Below are 19,209 nucleotides of genomic sequence, written 5' to 3' on the forward strand. Positions count from 1 at the left end.
CTATTGGAAGATAAAAAAAGAAATGAGCCTCTCATTGCTGCTTACCATATGTTTACCATCTATAGATCTACTTAAAAAACACAAATGTTTGTGAATAATTCTGTTTTGCACAGGAGATGTGCCAGAATCTAGTTGATGAATTATTCATGATGACTTTCTACCACCTGAAACATTATTGATTTTTATAAGGTAGTTCACAAAAAGCATGCTGTAAATTTGTTTCCTGGACCCACGTTAAAAGGATCCCTCCAGAGATGTCAGCCTTGGGGCAGGAGTCTTTAGAAGCTTTTGAAACTGGCCTCTAACTCTCTGTTGACCATGAAAGTACATTGTAAAACTCTGTGTGCTTAGCTGGGAACAGAGCTCGGCCAGCAGGGAGAGCTTTTGAAAAATCCCATGCCTGTAATCAAACAAACAAACAAAAAGATGTTCCCTTTCCTCTCAACTAGCTTGTAAAATGTCTGAATAACATATTCAGCCAAGAAGGAGGCTCCTGTGTACATTTGAAATTCAGATGTGCTTTGTAGGTCAGGTTCTGTTTTCAGAGCCCTCAACAGATGTTTGTTTTGTGCTGCTGGCCATTATTTTGTAGGAGCAGAAGGTGCCACGTGTGCCAATGAGAGTGCAGGGTGGGGGGAAAATCCTCAGGGATTGGTATGCTTGAACATGTTTCAAAGATTGTGACCCCACTGCTTGGTCAGTTTTGAATATATGAAACAAGTCTGACATCTGTTTTTCTAGAGTGAAATGGGTGGAGTCTTATAAATTTGAGGCCTGTATTTAAAGCTGGAAAGGTCTGGGCATCTTGCATGAGTTTGTATAGGCAAGGAAAATGGGGATGAGAGGATGAGGTTTAGGAAGAGAATCTCTCCAGTTGATACTAACCCTGCTGTTACCTTTTTGGCAAATCCCTGGGGTTTTTTAATAAAGAACAAACTCATTGTGTGGCATGTGAATAAAATCTGGGACATCTGTGATGGATTAGTGAGTTGATCAGGAGTGTTACTTTCTACACTGAGTTGCAGTTGAAATGGACTGTTATGGTCTGATGTCCAGCCTACTCCGTGCTTAGATCAGTAAAGTTTTTGCAGGACCTGGCTCTTAGTTGGTAAGTTGTGCCCAAGGTCAGAGAGTTGGCTCTTTTCTGCTTTGAGACACGTTTCCCAGTTGAATATTGTATTATTTCTGTTGTGATGGCCTCTGAAGCTCCAATCACAATTGGGGATCTAACTACTAACACAGAATTCATGATTTAGATATGTTTTGACTTTGAGTTCACATTTAATAATGCCAAGGGGAGCTGCAATTCCAAGAGAGATTAAGGGCCAGAGAAGTTTTGTACAAGTTCTGAGTGTAAGGAAAGGCATCCATCAGGTAGGTGTTTTGTTGGGGTGAACATAACTCTGTTGAAGAGTGGGCAGATGTTGACTTTGCAAACAGCTGCATGGGGACTGGAGGCTTTTTTTGCCTTCCAGCTCTTTGATGTTGCTCTAATGCTGGAGATTCCTGCCCATAGAGCTGTGCCAGCAGAAGGGATTGTATGAATTGTCTTTAAGCCCTTTCAGAAAAACGCAGCTGGATTAGTTTCAGCGGCCTGTGGCTGGGATTTTTGAATTAACCCAACAGGCTTTGCCTGAAGCAGAACAACCTTCTGTTGGCACAGTCTCCAAGTGGTGGGAAGTGACCAGCAGCTGGGGACAACAGCACCTTTAAGCAGTGTGCCTGTGGGCAAAAGTGGACATCTCGGTGTGAATAAAGGATATGGAAAAGATAGTATGTCATCCCTCTGTGTTTAAGGTTTTCCTTCCTGATCTGACAATTAACTCTCAGGTTCTGTGTCAGTCTGTCCCTGTGTGCTTACAGCTGCATGATGTGTTCTACAGGGTGTGATGTTTAGTTTTATGTCCTCTGACTGCCACAAAAACAGGCGTATATTGATGCTGCTTTTTCCTAAAAATTAGGAAGCCCGTCATGTGCTGCCTCTGCCCTAGTTAGGACCCCTATAGAGTCAGTGTAAACCTACTGGCAGTGGGCTTGCCTTGCGTGGTTACCTTTTGCTTGTTCTTGCAGGTATTTTCCTCAGCCTCAGGGTTCATAGGCCATTGCTGCTGCAGGGCATTCCCTAAAAAATTTATTCCGTGCTCCCGAGTAAGAACACTTCCTATGTCTTTAGGTTAGGCTTTTAGAAAACAAAGAACAAATGGCCAAACCTTCTTATGGCCACCTGTTAGATTACTCTGGCTGTGAAGTCTCTGCTTCTAAGTTGGAATCTATGCAGAGAAACTGTAACTGTCAGACCCCAGAAGAGTAGGATTTAGTGAGGTGGAAGGAGGGAAAAATCTATCTGGGTCTGATGGTTTACACAACTACCCTATACCTAGTGGCAGCTGTCTGCATAATTGTTTTATATTTAACCTTGTATTTCCAGTCTCATGTGCTATAACACGTGTTGTTCAAAGTGCCAGTTTAGAGCCAACTTTGATTTCCATGGCTCAGAGCTTTCTGCAGTGACAGGTCTCCCATTTCCACATGTGATACTTCTGCGAGTTTGAACCCATACGGTTCCAGGAGTAGATGACTGGCTTGCAGACGAGTGCCTGAATTTTCTTGTAGTAAACACACAGCAGGATGCAGCAATATACCATGTCAGTCAAACCAGAGGATGCTGTTGATCAGAACATCTCTCTCCTTTCCTTTCTCTATTTTCTGAAATAACCAGAAGGTTGTGCTCTTATGTTAAGGATTTAGTTTCTTCTGCTTTCATTTTAGTAGGAGTCCTCCCAGTGCTGTGCTTCCGTCTGGTGTGATAAGAGAGTGGCACTGTGCTGCTGTTATCTCTGTGCTGTCTTCCATCATCCTTCTTTGTAATGCCAAATCTTGCTGTGATGACACCAACAAGCCTTTGCCTGGAATTTGTTTGCACGGATCTGTGTTCAGTGTGTGATACGTGAAATCGTTCAGTCCTCTAATGGTAAAGCCTTGTATCGACCATGTTAAGAATACGCCCGTGCCAAAATCAGTTAGTGGTCTTAGATGTCACATTGCATTCATTTCTTTGCTATGAAATACTAAAGAAGCTTTCAGAAGTAAGTAGTGAATGGTGCCAGGGGAGGAAAGGAAGTAGAAACATGTCTAGAGAGACTTGAAGGTGCTGGAAAGCAGTCAGAAAGGGTACCTTGGTCGTGCATCCCTCCCAGATTGCTACCTCAATTTATAAATACTGGCCTCAGAAGCCATTGCTCTCACAAGAGGATAATGTGTGTGATTTTGCTAAAGAAAGCCATATTCCTTATCCCTCACCAGTTTGTGTCTGCAGTGTTTTTACAACTTCTGCTTGTAGCAAAGAAAAGCATTTGTTTCAGAGAGTAGAAACTTGCTACATTCTGTAACTAACAAAACTTATGGCAACTCATAGTTTCCCTTAATCTTGTTTGACAACTAAATCTGACTTTAAGTGTTGGGCATTTCAAAGACTGCGGCCAGAGTTGTGAGTGCTCAGCAATGCTGAAAACTGGATTGCAGCTTTCTGAGTGTTTGACTGGAAAAAGGCACCTCCATACTTCTCCTAAAAGACAGTTTTCTCTTAGCAGTAATTCAGATACTTTGTTTTGCTGTTTGTTTTTTTTTTTTTTTTTTTTCTTCCTTTTTTTCTGGAAGTTACTGAACAAGCCTGGTTGCTGGATAGTCCAGTGCTAACGTTTAATAAAATTTGCAGGATGTTTCAGTGAGAAGTCACGTCAGACTTCTCAGCCAAATAAAGTGGAAGGATTCTTCTGGAAATGTTTGATGAATATTTGCAGGGAATAGGGAATAATGCTGTCAGTGTTGATCTGCTAGGGAGAACATCTGTGTGCAATGCTTTATTCAAAGCAGATGGATAGCAGAGGGGGGAAGGGGCGTTGTTTAACCCTTGGTTTCAAGCCAGCCTTTCCCCCCCTCAGCTGCTCTAATTTGGCTGCATTTTCTGATACTTAAAATGCTGACTACTACTTTTTCTTTCCTTCTTGTAAAGATCATTCTTGATGGGGACGTCTGCTTCCAAAAAATGTTGTTAGTGAACACTAATGTGGTGATTTTTTTTTTAAATATGTGAGCTGTGTGTTTTATCTGATTGTTGTATCTGAGTGTTTGACATTGATTGAAGATAAATACATTAAAAAGTGTATGCATTCCCTTGAGAGAACATGTTGTTAATGCTGCTGTACAGATCAGGAATGGGAGTATGGGTCTGCTCTGCCAAAGCAAAGAACTGAATCCAGGTTTGTCCACATCTTATGTCAGTGTCAAAACATTTAGACAGCTTTCCTAGGTGGATGCAAGCTATGTTTTTGTTAATGCATGATGAAGTGTGCATATTTAGGGGAAAGGCAGTGACTCTGCTGATTTTTTTTTTTTTTTTTTAATTTTTTTTCAGCAATCCCAGGTGTTTGTTTCAGCATTTGTTTCAGTTGTCTAATTCAAGCTACCAAATACTTGAAAGAAAGGGCTCATCTCCTCAGCAACTGGGAGGAACCTCTGGTGTACAACCACTGTTTAGGGATTACAGGGTACCCACCACGCTGATAACAAACAACTGAAGTGCGAGCATAAACTGAGGCTTGTTTTGAATGAGACTCTGAGTGAAAGGTGAAAAGCAGACGGAGAACTGGAGATGTATTACAGTTTCATAAAGCATAGACATGCGTGTGCTGTCATCCATTTGCCTCCTCTCTGCCCCACTAGACAGCGAGGGGGTGTAACTCTTTATAAAGCTGTGGACAGCTTGTATTAGCTGTCTTGAATTCAGGTGCTAGGCTGTGGGTTATAGTAGCTCAGGGAGGTTGAGCACTGAAGACACCAGGACACAGTTCCTGTCCTGAAGCACTTATCAGACTCAGAAGAGGTAAGGTGGTGTGCTTGCAAAAGGAGAAAGGAGAGGTGGCAGGATAGAAGGTAGCATTACAACTATGCTTCCGTGATTTGACTTCTATTTTAGGAGATGTGACAGAGTATTGATGTGTATTTTCCTTGCTGTCATGTTAGGCTTTTATGCCAGATGTGTCTGATTTGTCATCAGGCACTAAAAACCCTGGCTTATTGAAAGAAAACTAATGTTTTTTTGTCTGAGTGATTCTGTATTTGTCTGTGGTGCTCGTAGGTTGAAAACATCCTGCTGCATGATCGTGGCCACTATGTCCTGTGTGACTTTGGAAGTGCTACTAACAAATTCCAGAACCCTCAAACAGAAGGGGTGAATGCGGTAGAGGAGGAGATCAAAAAGTAAGTGTGCTTTTCTTTTTCAACTCTGGCATAGTTTGTATCTGAAGAGCAATTTTTTCTTGCACTAGGACTAAATTTTACTCAGGCCTGGTGTAGCAGATTGGATGCTGCTGCATAGAAGTGTCTGCTGCAGGTAAATAAGTGCCTGGGGGAAGGTGAAACAATAAATTGAGCTTGATGTAATTGCTTTAGACCTGAAAGACTGAGCATGCTAATGCAGAGAACTTGCCCACCTTGTCAAGGTAGTGACATGTTCTGTTACCTATGGGGTCAGTCTATCTCTGTCCTTCATCTATCTTGGCTTCTTTGAACTGCAATACAGCAGATGACAAAATCCCTGTCTGCCATGAGCAACTCATCATAAATCCTTGCAGTGACTAAGGGAATGCATGGCCTAACTCTTCAGATCTTCACAGAAAATTCAAGGACCTTGAGGTGTTTAATTTGGCTCCTTTTGCCCCATGCACAGCCAGCTGTAGTGGTAGCAACTACGTGCACCTTGATGCTTTTAAAAAGGGAACTTAGGTGGCAGTTCAGTAGGACCTAGATCAGGAGTGGTGCAGACTCCAGGTCCTTGGTCTTGCTGTAGTTTTAACATCACTGCTACTGTTCTGTTACTGTAACATTCTGGTTAGAAAACAGTGTGTTAAAAATGTGTGCAAATGCCTCCTTTTTGTTAGGATTCAATGGCACCTGCATGGATTTCCTACACTTGTTTGTTTGACTGAACTTTTTAAAGTGCTCCTAGTCTGGATTTGCAGTCCCTTTGGAATGCTGTGTTTGTACACTTATTAACAAGCCTACAAAAACTTTGCCTTTAGCAATGCTTTCTTGTGATCAAGATAAATAGCATGCAAGGTGCCATAGCAGAAACTATAGACCTACTGATAGGAAATCTTATCGTAAGAGTCTCTTAAACTGTGGCACAGTTTCCAGCTTTTCTATTTGTAGTGATTTGTTAAAATGCGGCAGATTCTAGCTATAGTTGGAGATATGAAATAACCTTTCCCTTGTTTACAGTGAGTGAGCAGGAGTCCTGGTGTGGAAGTCTGTCTATTAGGAGCCACATATCCAGTTACAATCTTTGTAATACAGTTGGCCAAAGCCCCAGCAGTGAGGACATTGCAGAGGACATTTGACTACTGACCTTGTTACTCTGAATCCTTGAATATTTCTGTTCTAGTTCTTAACATGACTGCACTGTTTTGTGAGTAAATTGCTTGCTTCAGAAAGGATCTTGGTTACCACTTTGGTTTCACAAGGCAGTTTGCAGTGGTTAGTGTTTTATTGTTAGAGGTATATAGCAGATGCTGCTGTTAAAAGATTTTTCCAATAGATTATCTTCTTTAGTATCACTTTCCCTAAAATGAATAGGGAAAGAGTGGATTTTGAATAATTTGGAAAGGTGACATAGTGAAAATGCATCTGATATCCATTTCGAACTCACCGATAGCTCTTTCTGCTACAGGTACACTACATTATCCTACAGAGCACCAGAAATGGTCAACCTGTATAGTGGCAAACTTATTACTACAAAAGCAGACATATGGGTATGTATAAAAACTGCTTAACATCATAGAACCAGACTGCAGCTTGCTTTCATTACCATAATGACAGGGTAACTATCTGGCTGGGGCTAACCTAGTTTCCTTAAGAGGCTGGACAGTTTCTGAATAAAGAATTCCTCTGCTTGACATTTCTGATGAGTTACTGCTGAGCAGGGTGGTTTGTAGATAAAATATATGTGCTTCTTTACATATTACCTCCCACATGGTATTAATTTAGAGATGTATGAAATTGCAGGGTTAAACAGTGCAGACTTGATTTTGTATCTTAAGAGTTAAAACAGAAAATTCAGAGCATTGTGACTTCTTGTGCCTGGGTTGGGTTGCAAGCATGCGCAATCAAAGTTACTGGTCAGAATTTAGTAGAAAACTGAGAAAACAGACCTTCCCCCAGGAGCAGTAGTGTGCTTATCCTGGACAGCGTAATACAGGTCTTAGTTGTCGAACCTGGCCAAAGACCAAGCTTTTGCATTGCTGTTTCTAATGATCAGCACAATCTTGCCATGCTTTTCATGTTGAGAGCAAAATGCAACTGTAGCGTAATCTATTACTGGCTAACCTGATCGAGAATGGAAGGCTTCCCTTTAGTTGGGACGGAGATGAAAAAAAAGTCTGTGCCATTTGTAGTGTAGTGGCAATTCAGCAAATGGGATGCATTTAAAATGCTAATTCAGAGCATATTTGTATGGTTTTTGAAGCCCTGAGCTAGGAAGTAACAAGGCAGCAGCAATATAAGGAGAGTTTTAATGTATCTTCAATAGCTCTGCATCTGCATATACAAGAGGGAAAATTGCTGGCATGACATCTGCTGGGAAGAGTCCTCTGTCCTCTCTGAGCTCAGCTCGGAGTCAGGAAAGCAGCAGCTCCTGTGGGGCTCTTTCTCTGCTGAGTTCAGCAGGAGGTTTGTAGAACGAGGCCCTGTACCAGTGCTGGGTCACTCGCCTTGGTGTTAGAGACCTGGAGAGGGAAGGTCACAGCTGAAACAGCATGAAAAGATTGTCAAGGCCTCAAAGGCAGCCAGAGAACCTAGGATTTGCACTCCTTCCTGTGATAATGTGGAAAGGCAGAGACCCAAAGGCTCTCCTCTTTCTGGCATGGAAGGAATTTTGTTCTAGTGACCTGCTGAGCGTTTCCAAACAAGCTTGCAGTGGTGTGCACAGTGGGGCCTTGGCTTCAAGGCCTGTTGCAACACTTGTCCTGCTGGAAACCTTCCTTTCCTTAAATTTTATCAAGGTTATTTTAAACTAAAGTGCAATTTAATTGTGAAATTCTGTGACAAAAAAAAGAGAAGCTGATGATGAGTTGCTTCGGATTAGGAAATGTTTCCCCCTCTCCCCTTTGAGATGGTGGGAGTGTTTCAGTGTTTCATAATTAGCCCTTTGTGCAAAACTTGTATTTTCTTTTGAAATAGGTGGTGGCTCTTGCTGTCAAAAGCAGCACGGAAATAGATGGAAGGGTGGTATAACCCAGCAGCCTGCAGACTTATCTGTATATCTCTCCCTGGAACATATTTGTAACGGTTGAAAGGTTGTTTGAACTTAAGCTTGGAAACAACAGTTTGGATTTTTCTTTGCCAGAATAAATGTATTAAGGATAATGGTTACCATTTAGTTTTGCTATTACTTTGCTTTTTCCTCCCAGTATGTGTCAGAAGCAGGCCTTGCCTGTTTAATGACATGAAGGGTCATGCTATGTGAGTATGTGGAGCTGTGGGGTGTGTGTGATGACACTCACAATCCCTCGGGGTTACAGTATTTCAGCCTAGCGAGGGAAAGCTCTTCATGTATTTATCTTCCCATATAACTGTGCTTGTTTTCAAGTTGATCACAGGGATGTTAAAATGTAGGCCTGATGTCATGTGGGACCTGAACAAGCTAGAGCACTTTCCCTGTTATCTGCAGTGGTATTTGAATTGTACCATTCCCTGCTTTGCTTTGGTTTGTTAAATCCTTTGCTCCGTTCTCTCTTTTCAGGCCCTTGGCTGTTTACTGTACAAGCTGTGTTACTTCACCTTGCCATTTGGGGAGAGTCAGGTGGCAATCTGTGATGGCAATTTCACCATTCCAGATAATTCTCGGCACTCGCAAGACATGCACTGCCTCATCCGTGAGTGTCTCTGACAGTGGCGTAATCTGCTTCCACAGAACTAAAAAACCAGTAGAGGTGTTTTTCTCTTATATTCCCTGTTCCTACAGTAAAAACGTTGGTGTTTCTCTTTTAAAAGACTTGCTTGCACACAGGGGTGGTTAAAGTGATGTTGTAGTAGCTTAGGAGATCACCCTTTGAAAGACAGTTAGGGTACAGAGATTTCTCTTTGGCTAGGCTGTAGTGAACTCTGTGGAAAGGCAGGAAAACAGACGACCATTTGGTTTGAAAGTCCTACAGAAACTTGCACAATAAGCCTATTTATGCAGAAACGTATTTCTCCAGTAATAAATCTATTTGGATAAGGAACTGAAAAGAGCCACAGTGACTTAGAGGAGCGATAAGAATTCATCTTCTGTGAATTGAGAAACAGAACTGAAATGATTTATAAATAACCCACTGACTAGAATGAATGTGTAATTAACGGTACAATGTACTACTCTTGGCAAAGCTGGGGCAGCTCTCTTGTTTTGAGCACAGCATTTGATTTTTATTTTTTTTTTTTTCCCTAGCCACAATCTTGACTAACACAGAGTTGGATGTGTTTGCAGAGCAGCCTGGTATTTTCTTTTCTTATGTGGTGGTATATGTGCAGTGATCTATGTGGCTGGCCTGTCTTCCTGCCCCACTGGCACACTGGGGTTGGATCAAGCTCTTTTCCTGTGGGTTTACTTGGAAATGCAGAAGTCAAAACCAATGCTATTCCCTGACTAAGCAGACTGCATTTCCTCTCCTTGCCCTAGAGCCTTCGATAGCAGCTACAAGTTGTTTGTAGCTGTATTGGAAAATATGTCCTAGTCAATCCTAACGGTCTGTCTTGCCACTTTCTCAGCTGGCCCTGATGATCAGCTCAGCCCTGCTGACCACCGACGGGGTGCTTTGAAAGAGGCAGGGGGCCCTGGTAGCATCTGGTTATACCGAATGTAGAATCATAGCGTGGTTTGGGTTGAAGGGACCTTTAAAGGTCATCTAGTCCAACCCCCTGCCATGAGCAGGGACATCTTCAGCTAGATCAGGTTGCTCAGAGCCCTGCCCGGCCTGACCTTGAATGTTTCCAGGGATGGGGAATCTGCAGCCTCTCTGGGCAACCTGGGCCAGTGCCTCACCATCCTCACAGGAAAGAATTTCCTGTTTATATCTAGTCAGATACACTGCCACAAATGGCTCACATGAATCTGTGTTCTATTGCTCTGATGTTAGCATCTCTGTCTTCTAAAGGATATATGCTTGAGCCAGACCCTGATAAGAGACCTGATATTTATCAGGTCTCCTACTTTGCATTCAAATTGGCGAAGAAGGAGTGCCCAGTCCAGAACGTCCAGGTGAGTAGCAAAGGAGTGGACTGATGTAGGGCTTTGAGGGAGGAGGCTGGGGATGACAATTGATGAATATTGAGCATTCTGCCATAATCTGTAGGTTGTTCCCCAGTTCTGTAATTAGGAGGTTGTTTTTTTTTAATTAGCACTGTTTGGGTTTGGGTTTTTTTGGGAAGATGGAGGCAGGAATTCAGGGTTTTGTTTCATATGTTTCCTATTTCTCTTTGTCCCTGGTTTACCTCCTCACCCAGTTACCAATGTGAGGCCAACCCAGAGATTTTGTGCATGTGAACATGGAAAAACAGGCCGTGCTTGTGAAACAGATTTGATCTCCAGGCACATTCATCATAGCGTGTGTAATTTGTGATGCAGTTGGTTTTAAACATAGCAGTTTTGTGTCTGCCGTCTGGCTGGGATTGCATTTGAACTATGTCGGGCCTTTATGCAACCATCTGCCCCTTCTTTGTGTATCTTTATAGACTTCACCTGAAAAATAGAGTTGACAAGTATTTTTTTTATGGTGTTATAGACATCTGTGACATGACATTTTATTTTGTTGTTTCCAGGTAAGAAACCACCTATTTTTTTTTTCTCCCCATGTTCAGGTGGTTATTTATGGTCTTTATAAGACAGGCATAGTAGTACCAAAACCGTGTATTTTTTATAGCAGTATTAATATGTATTGCTGCTATTGTCCTCACATTGTCTTTTAAAAATACCCAGATTATGCTATGAAGCTTTGTGTTCAGATTCCACATGTAGCAAATGGTCAAAAAGCTGAACTGTACTTTTCCCTTGTAAAGACTGTTACAAATTACTATCCTCTCATGATGTTAATATTGAGGGATTTGTCCTGTGTCCAGCATGAGGAATAATTGCCTCCATTTCACCATTTCATTGTGATGCTTTTGCAAATTATTTCCGATTCTGTCGTCTTCCTTCAAAATACAAAATTTGGTGTTTTTGGGATCTGCAGAACTCTCCAATCCCTGCTAAACTCCCAGACCCAGTTAAAGCAAGCGAAGCTGCTGCAAAGAAGAGTCAACCAAAGGCCAGGTAACCACATCTGCATTATGCTCAGCCCTCTCTCTCTTTATTGTCTGTTGTCTTTCTGCTGTTTATTAGGAAAGATGCTTGATATATTTAGGTGTTTCCATGTGGGCTTACATTTACACATGGAGACAAGCACTGCGGTCCTGAGCCTTCTGCTTCAATGACATAAATAACCATTGATCTCATTGATCTGAAAGGCAGAAAATGCAGATATTAGGGGAAGTTTTTCTGCATGGAGGGGCTGGGGGTGGGACTTGGGTGATACTCAGCATGACTCAACAGCTAGGCTCTTTGCACTGAAGGCATTGCTTGACAGCACCACTTGCAGTTCGTGCACTTAGATGAATCTAGTGTGTCATCCATCCGGCGGCAGTACCCGGAGTACCTGAGAGCAAAGGCAGGAGAGAGACTGCAGTGGGCCTGGAACTGGCTCAAAGAACACGAGTCTGCTGAGAAACCACATCAGGGGCTACTGCTGTTTGAATTTGACTCTTGACAGATGATAACCTGACCTAGTAATTACTGTATGAAATTGCTGTGATTTCTGCAAGAGTCCTATAATTTCTTTGTGGGTGGGGGGGATGAAAGCCCAATCAGTCTCCATCTGAAAAGTCCAGTTAGTGGGGAAACCACTGCTGTGGTTTTTCTCCTCTCCTGCTGCTGCTTGCTCTGCTTATGATACTGCAACGGAGACTTGTAAATATTGTTGGACAAAACTTGTACCTTATTTTACTGAAAAGTGAGCAGTACAGCAGTGGGCACTCTGAAACCAGTGGGTTTCTTCAGACTCTGAAATGGGGCCTCTCTCCTCCTGTCTGTCAATCCTAGGAGTCTTTGTTTTTATAATTGAGTGCAGTTACTCTCACATTAGTAGAACAACTTGATACCTAACAAGCAAATGTGTCCACAGAAGGGCAGGGTGGTGTCTGGCTGCTTGGCTCTGTTACTATGCGTTTTTGGAGCTCAGTAAATATTAGAGATCAGAAGAGGTTGATGACCTGATTCTGGGATAGATGTACTAAAGTTAGGGTACTTGTAAAGATGGCAGTTTAGACAACTCTGCCCAAAGGTACTGCTGCTCTTAAGCTAATTTATGTCCTTCGTCTGCTCATCCAGAACTCTGAGTGGATTTAAACAATATGTCATAGCAAATATTTGAATGAATTGAGTGATTTTGACAAGTTCCAGCTGTCCAACAGGAGAAGATGCCACAATTAGCAAAGAAGTCACAATTACAGTCCTTGGATTAATTGCTGTGAATGCATCCATGACGTCTTACTGTGCCTGTAGTTTTCTAGAAAGAGTTGCTCTGGGTGTCTGGATGTCCACAAGGGTTTCACCTTTATCAGTCACATACTGCTAAAGTATGGATCAGTTTTTAAACCGCTACTGTGCGTTGCATGCACCAGCTATCAGGCTAACAAGGACTGCGCTCTTACTGCTCTTCCTTTTATTCCTTACCTTATTTTGTAGGCTGACAGATCCCATCCCTACAACAGAAACCTCCATAGCACCCCGCCAGAGGCCCAAGGCAGGACAGACACAACCCAACCCTGGAATTTTGCCCATTCAGCCAGCCCTGACGCCCAGGAAGAGGCCCACGGCTCAAGCAGCCATTCAGCCGCAAGGTGAAACCCCATTCCCTGTGTGGTGCCTTCCTGCTGGGCGCTGTGCACCGCAGGGCTGTGGTGCATGTCAGTCTAATGGATCTATCCTTTTGTTTTTTTCCTTTTTATCTCTCCCCAACACCACCACCAGTTGCAGGACCTGCTGCCCTGGGCAGTGCTCAGCCTTCGCTCCCTGCAAGCGTCCCCCAGCAAAAAGCAGCACCCCAGCAGACTCCGGCACAGCCACAAGCCAAGCAGGCACCAGCTCCGCAGCAGGCCTCACCGGCGCAGCCCCAGGTCCCTTCTACTCAGCCACAAGCCACACCTCAGCACCAACAGCAGCTCTTCTTGAAGCAGCAGCTTCTGCAACAGCAGCAGCAGCAGCAACAGGCTGCGTATTACCAGCAGCAGCAGATGATGCAAGCTCAGCAGGTAGGCATGCATGGCCGTGTTTGTTGCATGCTTCCTGGGCTAGAGGCCTGCAAGGCTGTATCTTTGCATTTATGGCAAGAACTCTGCTTTTTGTGGTGATAGGTGTAGTTCTTAGGCATTTTCCAATGTGTCTCCAGTTCTCTAGCAAGACTTTCTGCTATGTGAGGCTGGCGTTTTTAACTGTCAATGTGGAAGTCCTTGATATAGTTTTGTCATGTACGAACGTAAGATAAGCAGTGCTGGTTAAGGTTTTACAGCTCCAAGTGCTTCAGGGTCTTGAGGTCAGTACTCAACTGATGAGCAGAGGGGTATGGTTTCTCTTCTGCTCTCTTTGTGACACAAGAGCCTGGCGTGGCTTTTCAATGGTAAGATTCAGGTCTGGTTTTATGGTAGACTGCAGTGGTAAGAAGGCCTGTGAACACCTGATGTGTTAAATGGGATGTGTCTAGAATACAGACTTGTATGCTTAACTGAGGTGTTTATAGCAGCACAGATCTCAGCTAAAGCATATTTAACAGTGGAGGCAAAGGGGCAGTAAATCTTCCTATCCTGGGGAAAGGTTTAGAGTTGATAAAAATGGAGAAAGGAGTTTGGGACTGCAGGACAGTCTGTGCTGTGGGAGCCCCGTACGGGCAGGGGTAACAGAACGGATCTAACGTCAGACCAGAAGGCCATTTTCCACCCCTCCTTTGCAGATGGTCTCCAAGCCATCACAGCCCGTCCCTCCTTTGCCGCTTGCAGTGGCTGTAACCGTTCCGTGGCTGGCCCCAGGTTCTGGTGGTGGTGCCCCAGTTCCCAGCTGCGCAACGAGCAGCTCAACAAGTTGTCGTTTCCCAGTTCCCAGTGATGCAGCAAGGAGCGCCAGCACAGCAACAGCTGATGCAGAACTACTACCAGCAGCAGCAACAGCAGCAGCAGATGATGGCCCAGCAGGCAGCAATGCAGCAGAAGACGGCAGCAGTTCAGCAAAAGCAGCAAGCCCCGGCACCGCCGCAGCCCCAAGCCCAGCAAAGCGCGGCCCAGCCGGCGCAGCCACAGGAGCAAGTGGTAAGAGCCTTGTGGGAAGGAGCAAGGCAGCAGGATCTGGAGTGCTGGCAAGTGCTCTTCTGCTAGGCCTGACATTCTGGGAACACCCCAGCAGGGTGGCTGGCTGTTCGGGCCCACAGAGCCCCGGTAATCAGTGCTCTAGGGCCTGCTGGCCCCTACTGCCTTATTACTGAGTCTCAGATGTCAGCACTAACCTTGCTGTGCCAGAGACATGTGCAATTGTTTGGACTGCTCTTTCCAGTGGGATTCTGGACTCCGGAGTTGTGCTCTGGGTCCATAGAAAGAAGATGAGTAGAAAGCAGATGAGAAGGCATAAGTAGCTGCTTAATGCAGCTTCTCTCTATTCCTCCCCTGTCATGTTGCCTTAGAAGACGTGATAAATGCTTTTTGAAATTATCTGTACTTAATGCATTGGGATGGGCATCAGGCAACAGAACTACTTTGTTGCTGCTTTTTTCAAAAACTTTGGTCTCATATTCTGGGCTCTGATGTAAAGGAAGGTGTAAGCAGCCTCCCTGGTTGTTTCTGGCATTGGGATAACTTTTTTTCTTTAATTAATACTATAGAAAGGAGACTTTTAAAGCACCATATCTAAAAATAAATAAGTTATCCACTTTACTAATCAACTGAATGTGCATCCAAAATAAATGCTCTTTACTTAATGGAAAATATGGCTGTCCACAACAGGGAAATAGCCAGCTGTCTGCAGTGTTGAAGGCAGGGGAGCTGTGCCAGAGGGCAGGTTCCCCATTGCCAAAGTATCTCTGCAGTACATATGGGAGGAAGCTGTGCCTTTTGTTTTCATTCCTGCGCAATCCCATCCGCTCTTGCTTGGTTTTGGGGGCGCAAAGGGATGTCCCTAACTCTAGTTGTGTGTTGGAAGGAAAGTACACGCAGGCACCACACAAGAGGAGGCTGCCCATTATTTTGCTGTACTGGGCTGTACGTGTGCAAAGCAAACGCCATCTGATAACAAACCCCTTCAGGTACACAGTGTTTGAGTCCAAACTAGGGGTCAATTTGTGCTTGCTTGTCCATGAGTTGCCAGTTATTCAGGACCTACTTAATCTCCTGAGCACGCTTCCTTTTGAAGTGGCATCAGGAATTAATTTAACTAATAAACTCCATAAGCCAGTGACCTGAGCAATGCTGGGAAAGCATTGTTTGTTTTACTCTGCTGTGTCTCAAGACTTTGTCATAGTCACCCCCTTTGCTTTTATATTAATTTTCAGCATTAAACTGGTTGGTAAGGTAGGTGACAGGCTTGGAGCCGTTGTGTTCCTGAACTTGTTATTGTTTTGCTGAATGACCTGGGGCAAGTCAGTTTGAAACTGGTGGGAGATTTTCAGTACATTCAGACAGGTTTTGGATGAGGCCCATTATTACCCTGTTCCTTTTAGAGGAGAAATGCCTGAATGTGGTGCTGAAGTGCATCTCTAAAGAGCTTTGCTGTGATTCACTAGCACAAAAACAGTCTTAATTTTATTAAATCAGCTAGATTGAAAATTAGCCCTATTCCCCCTGAATGGCTGATCAGAACAGACACATCTGGACACTTTTCCACTCCTGCAGCATCAAGAGGGGAAAAGCAGTGTTTGGCTCATTTCAAAAATGATATTGAGACATGGTCTCTGCAGAGCAGAGTTTCCGAGCAGAACATACCAAGTCAGGACCCATCAAAACCTTTTCACATTGCGAGACTTTAGTTTAATAAGCTCTGCATTCATTCCCGTGGTGATTTTGGCACTGCCCTTTTATTTCTCAGCACCAAATGTACTGTTCTGCAGTGACCTATATAGTGAGATGTAAGGTGGGTGCTTCAGAAGCAGTCAGGTCAGCTTGCTTCTCAGCTGCAGTGAAATAGTCTGCCTGAAAATGCCAAATGAAAAGCGAGTGAGCTAACCACTTGTTTGCCTTGCCCCACTGTGGTTAAGCACCGTGCTGGAGATGTAACTCTTTCTCTTTGTCTCATCTTGGGTCTTTCCAAGTCATCTGTCTTCCTTGGTTGAAAATGGCCTGGGACGTTACAGGGTGGGGAGCAGGGAGCTAGTGCCCAGGTAGTGGAGGTGACATGCACAGCTCTGCTCTTTACATTCTAGTTTTCCTGCTTTAAATCCAGCCATGACATCTCATGGACAGACAGACTTTGAAAAATCACCTAAGAGGAAGTCATGATGTTGTTTGTCACTGCAAAACAGTATTTCAAGTATTTATGGGTTTGAGTTTAACACAAGACTAAGGTAATGGAAAAATAAGATCAATTTGAGGAAACCCCTTGAAGTTTCCAAAGGGTTTGTAGCTGGGCTATCTTGGCTTACACCTAAACCAAACATGCTGGTTTTCTCCTCCAGATTTTAATGACAAATGTTGCGCCCGTGGTTCTTGTTTTTTTTCTTTAAACTAAAAGAAAACTAAGAAAGCTTCTTGCACAAGATTTCTGCAGAAGACCTGTAACCCTTTAGGGATTTGGCCATAATCACACATTATCTACTGGAAGAAGTGCTGCTCTTCACCTTAGCCCCACTCCTTGTGTCCCTATGACAAGACTCCTGCACACTGTGATCTGATTTCCTTTTTTACCTCTGCCCTGGATCTCAGCCTCTTTACTCATGAGTAAGTTTCTGAGACCAGTTAGCCTTTAATGACAAGCGCTAATAAGAGTCTTTGCCTCCAGAGCTGCACTGTAGAAAGGGGAGAAAGTCTCTGCTTGTACAATTGTAGTTATCCTGAAATACTATAGGTCAGTGAGTTCCCCCATGCTCCCAATTCTTTTATTTGTTTGTGTTTTCCCCTTCAGACTGTCCCCAACCCATGACTTGAAGGTCAGATCCTCCAGCATATAGCTGTTTTTTCATCATGGTGGTTGTTCACAAACAAGTACATAGCCATTTAACTTTCTGTCCTAGATGCAGGCACAAATGAGGCAACAGCAAAAACCCCAAACCACACCTCCCCCAGCAGTGCAAGGACAGAAGCTAGGCTCTCTCACCCCTCCATCCTCCCCCAAGACACAGCGTGCGGGACACAGGAGGATTCTGAGCGACGTGACCCACAGTGCGGTTTTTGGAGTTCCAGCAAGCAAGTCTACTCAGCTCCTGCAGGCAGCTGCTGCTGAAGCCAGTCTCAACAAGTCCAAGTAGGTGGCTGGTCACCTGGGGTTGAAGGGTATGGAGGGAGGGGTTCAATGAAGCTCTTCAGAGATTTGCTAGGCAAAGCTCTGAGATAAAGGTAGGCAGAAACTCTTGAGGTCTAAATGAGTCTTTGCCTTCCCACAGTTTAGGGCTTGGCAGAAAGTTGCTGAAGAGCTTTCCCAAAGGCAGAAGTCCTCCTGAGTGCTTCCATGCTCCCCAGAAGCTAAGCAAACAGGGCCTTCCTCTGGTTTACAAAAGCTAGCATCGATTCAGCTGTTCCATCAGCAGCCCTGGTGCATGCTTCACGCTTGCTGTTTAGCATCAGCACTTCCCCAGGAGTGCTTGCTAGCTCACTTTGGTAGTGTCTATAGGTGAGGAGCCTTCCTGTGGGCTTTGCAGAAAACTGTTTCAAATGGGATGCTTATGATGCTTATTTTAATCCCTGACACCAGGATGCTCAACCAGAGTATGAGTAGATAAGGCTAACTGGTCCCAGCTTTCTGGGCATGTAAGTACAATAACTTGTGCTGCGTGTCTTAAGTAGGAAGTAATGATAATGCAGTAGTTTGGACCAGCTGATAGTGCTGGCTAGATGATTTCAGATGGGTTATTAATGACTGTTGTTTGGTTGGGATGATCACATCCAGATCTGCTTCCACCACACCCTCGGGTTCCCCAAGGACCTCACAGCAGAATGTCTATAACCCGCCTGATGTCTCCACGTGGAATCCGTTTGATGATGATAACTTCTCCAAACTCACAGCTGAGGAGCTGCTGAACAAGGACTTTGCAAAGCTAGGTGACGGTAGGTTCATGGAGATGGTTTTAAGACCAGCCTGCTCTCAAAACAGAAGATGGCATGGAATCATGATGCTTTCGGCTGGGGTGCTCCCATATTATCATGGTCCTCTGTGCCTGTAAGAGCTAAATCCTTCCAATTTCCCTTCTTAGTCCCTGTCCTCTGCTGAGCAATTGCAATTAAATGAGCATGATACTCCAAGGGAGAGGTACTAACTTCGTTTAAAGTAGCCTTGATCCGTTGGTTGTAGAAGCTGCAGTTTAAACTCTGTTTCATCTGCAAGTTATGATTTGCAGGAAGGGGTGTGAGTCACATACTGAAATAGTGTTGTAAGAAGTCTAGGTAAAGAACTTACCTTCAGAGTGGATGTTTCCCCCTTAAATCTGCATCTGGCATTTTAGGGAAAGCTCCAGAAAAGATGGGCAGTTCCACAGAGAACTTGATTCCGGGTTTCCAGCCGGCTTCATCTGCAACCCAGGCGGATGCGTTTGGTGGCTCTTCCTTCACTGCTGGATCAGGTGGGTTTGTGAATATGGGGCAATGCCCTGGGCAGCACTGCAGAAAAATGGCAACTCTGTGTCATAGGATCTTTCGAAGGAATGTAAACCTGATATAAACTGAGCTGGGCCTTGGCACTGAGAGCTGTAGGATAGAGTTGGCAGCAGTTCAGTGAAGAAGAGAAGGTAGGATGGGCACGTGTACTTGTCACAGCTGGGTAGCAGAGGCAGGAGGCACTGTGTATAGGTAGAGCTGAGGCTTTTGGTGAAGGAAGAAATCGAGCCCCTTAAGTTCACAAGAAAGCTTCTTAGTATGTTGAAGTTCCATGCAGCTCATAATTAGAAGTAAAATATGCAG

At 44.1% G+C, this 19,209-nt stretch overlaps 1 protein-coding gene across 7 annotated transcripts in view; it reads left to right on the top strand.

Moving 5' to 3' along the window:
* Nucleotides 1-19,209, top strand: part of AAK1 (AP2 associated kinase 1) — an 80,762-nt gene that overhangs the window by 31,366 nt on the left and 30,187 nt on the right. For 5 of the 7 annotated variants that reach the window (XM_032985123.2, XM_032985120.2, XM_032985126.2 and 2 more), the window contains 12 exons: nucleotides 5,138-5,259; nucleotides 6,728-6,809; nucleotides 8,798-8,930; nucleotides 9,482-9,529; nucleotides 10,188-10,291; nucleotides 11,262-11,341; nucleotides 12,812-12,966; nucleotides 13,097-13,377; nucleotides 14,215-14,424; nucleotides 17,331-17,560; nucleotides 18,203-18,360; nucleotides 18,756-18,872. In XM_032985123.2, the coding sequence (XP_032841014.2) occupies nucleotides 5,138-5,259; nucleotides 6,728-6,809; nucleotides 8,798-8,930; nucleotides 9,482-9,529; nucleotides 10,188-10,291; nucleotides 11,262-11,341; nucleotides 12,812-12,966; nucleotides 13,097-13,377; nucleotides 14,215-14,424; nucleotides 17,331-17,560; nucleotides 18,203-18,360; nucleotides 18,756-18,872 (1,720 nt within the window). The remainder of the gene's footprint in view (nucleotides 1-5,137; nucleotides 5,260-6,727; nucleotides 6,810-8,797; nucleotides 8,931-9,481; nucleotides 9,530-10,187; nucleotides 10,292-11,261; nucleotides 11,342-12,811; nucleotides 12,967-13,096; nucleotides 13,378-14,214; nucleotides 14,425-17,330; nucleotides 17,561-18,202; nucleotides 18,361-18,755; nucleotides 18,873-19,209) is intronic. The other 2 variants (XM_032985121.2, XM_032985127.2) reach the window with 1 other exon arrangement.

Source organism: Tyto alba, unplaced genomic scaffold (assembly GCF_018691265.1).
Source record: "Tyto alba isolate M040663 unplaced genomic scaffold, T.alba_DEE_v4.0 Super-Scaffold_34, whole genome shotgun sequence".
NCBI classification, from domain to species: Eukaryota; Metazoa; Chordata; class Aves; order Strigiformes; family Tytonidae; genus Tyto; species Tyto alba.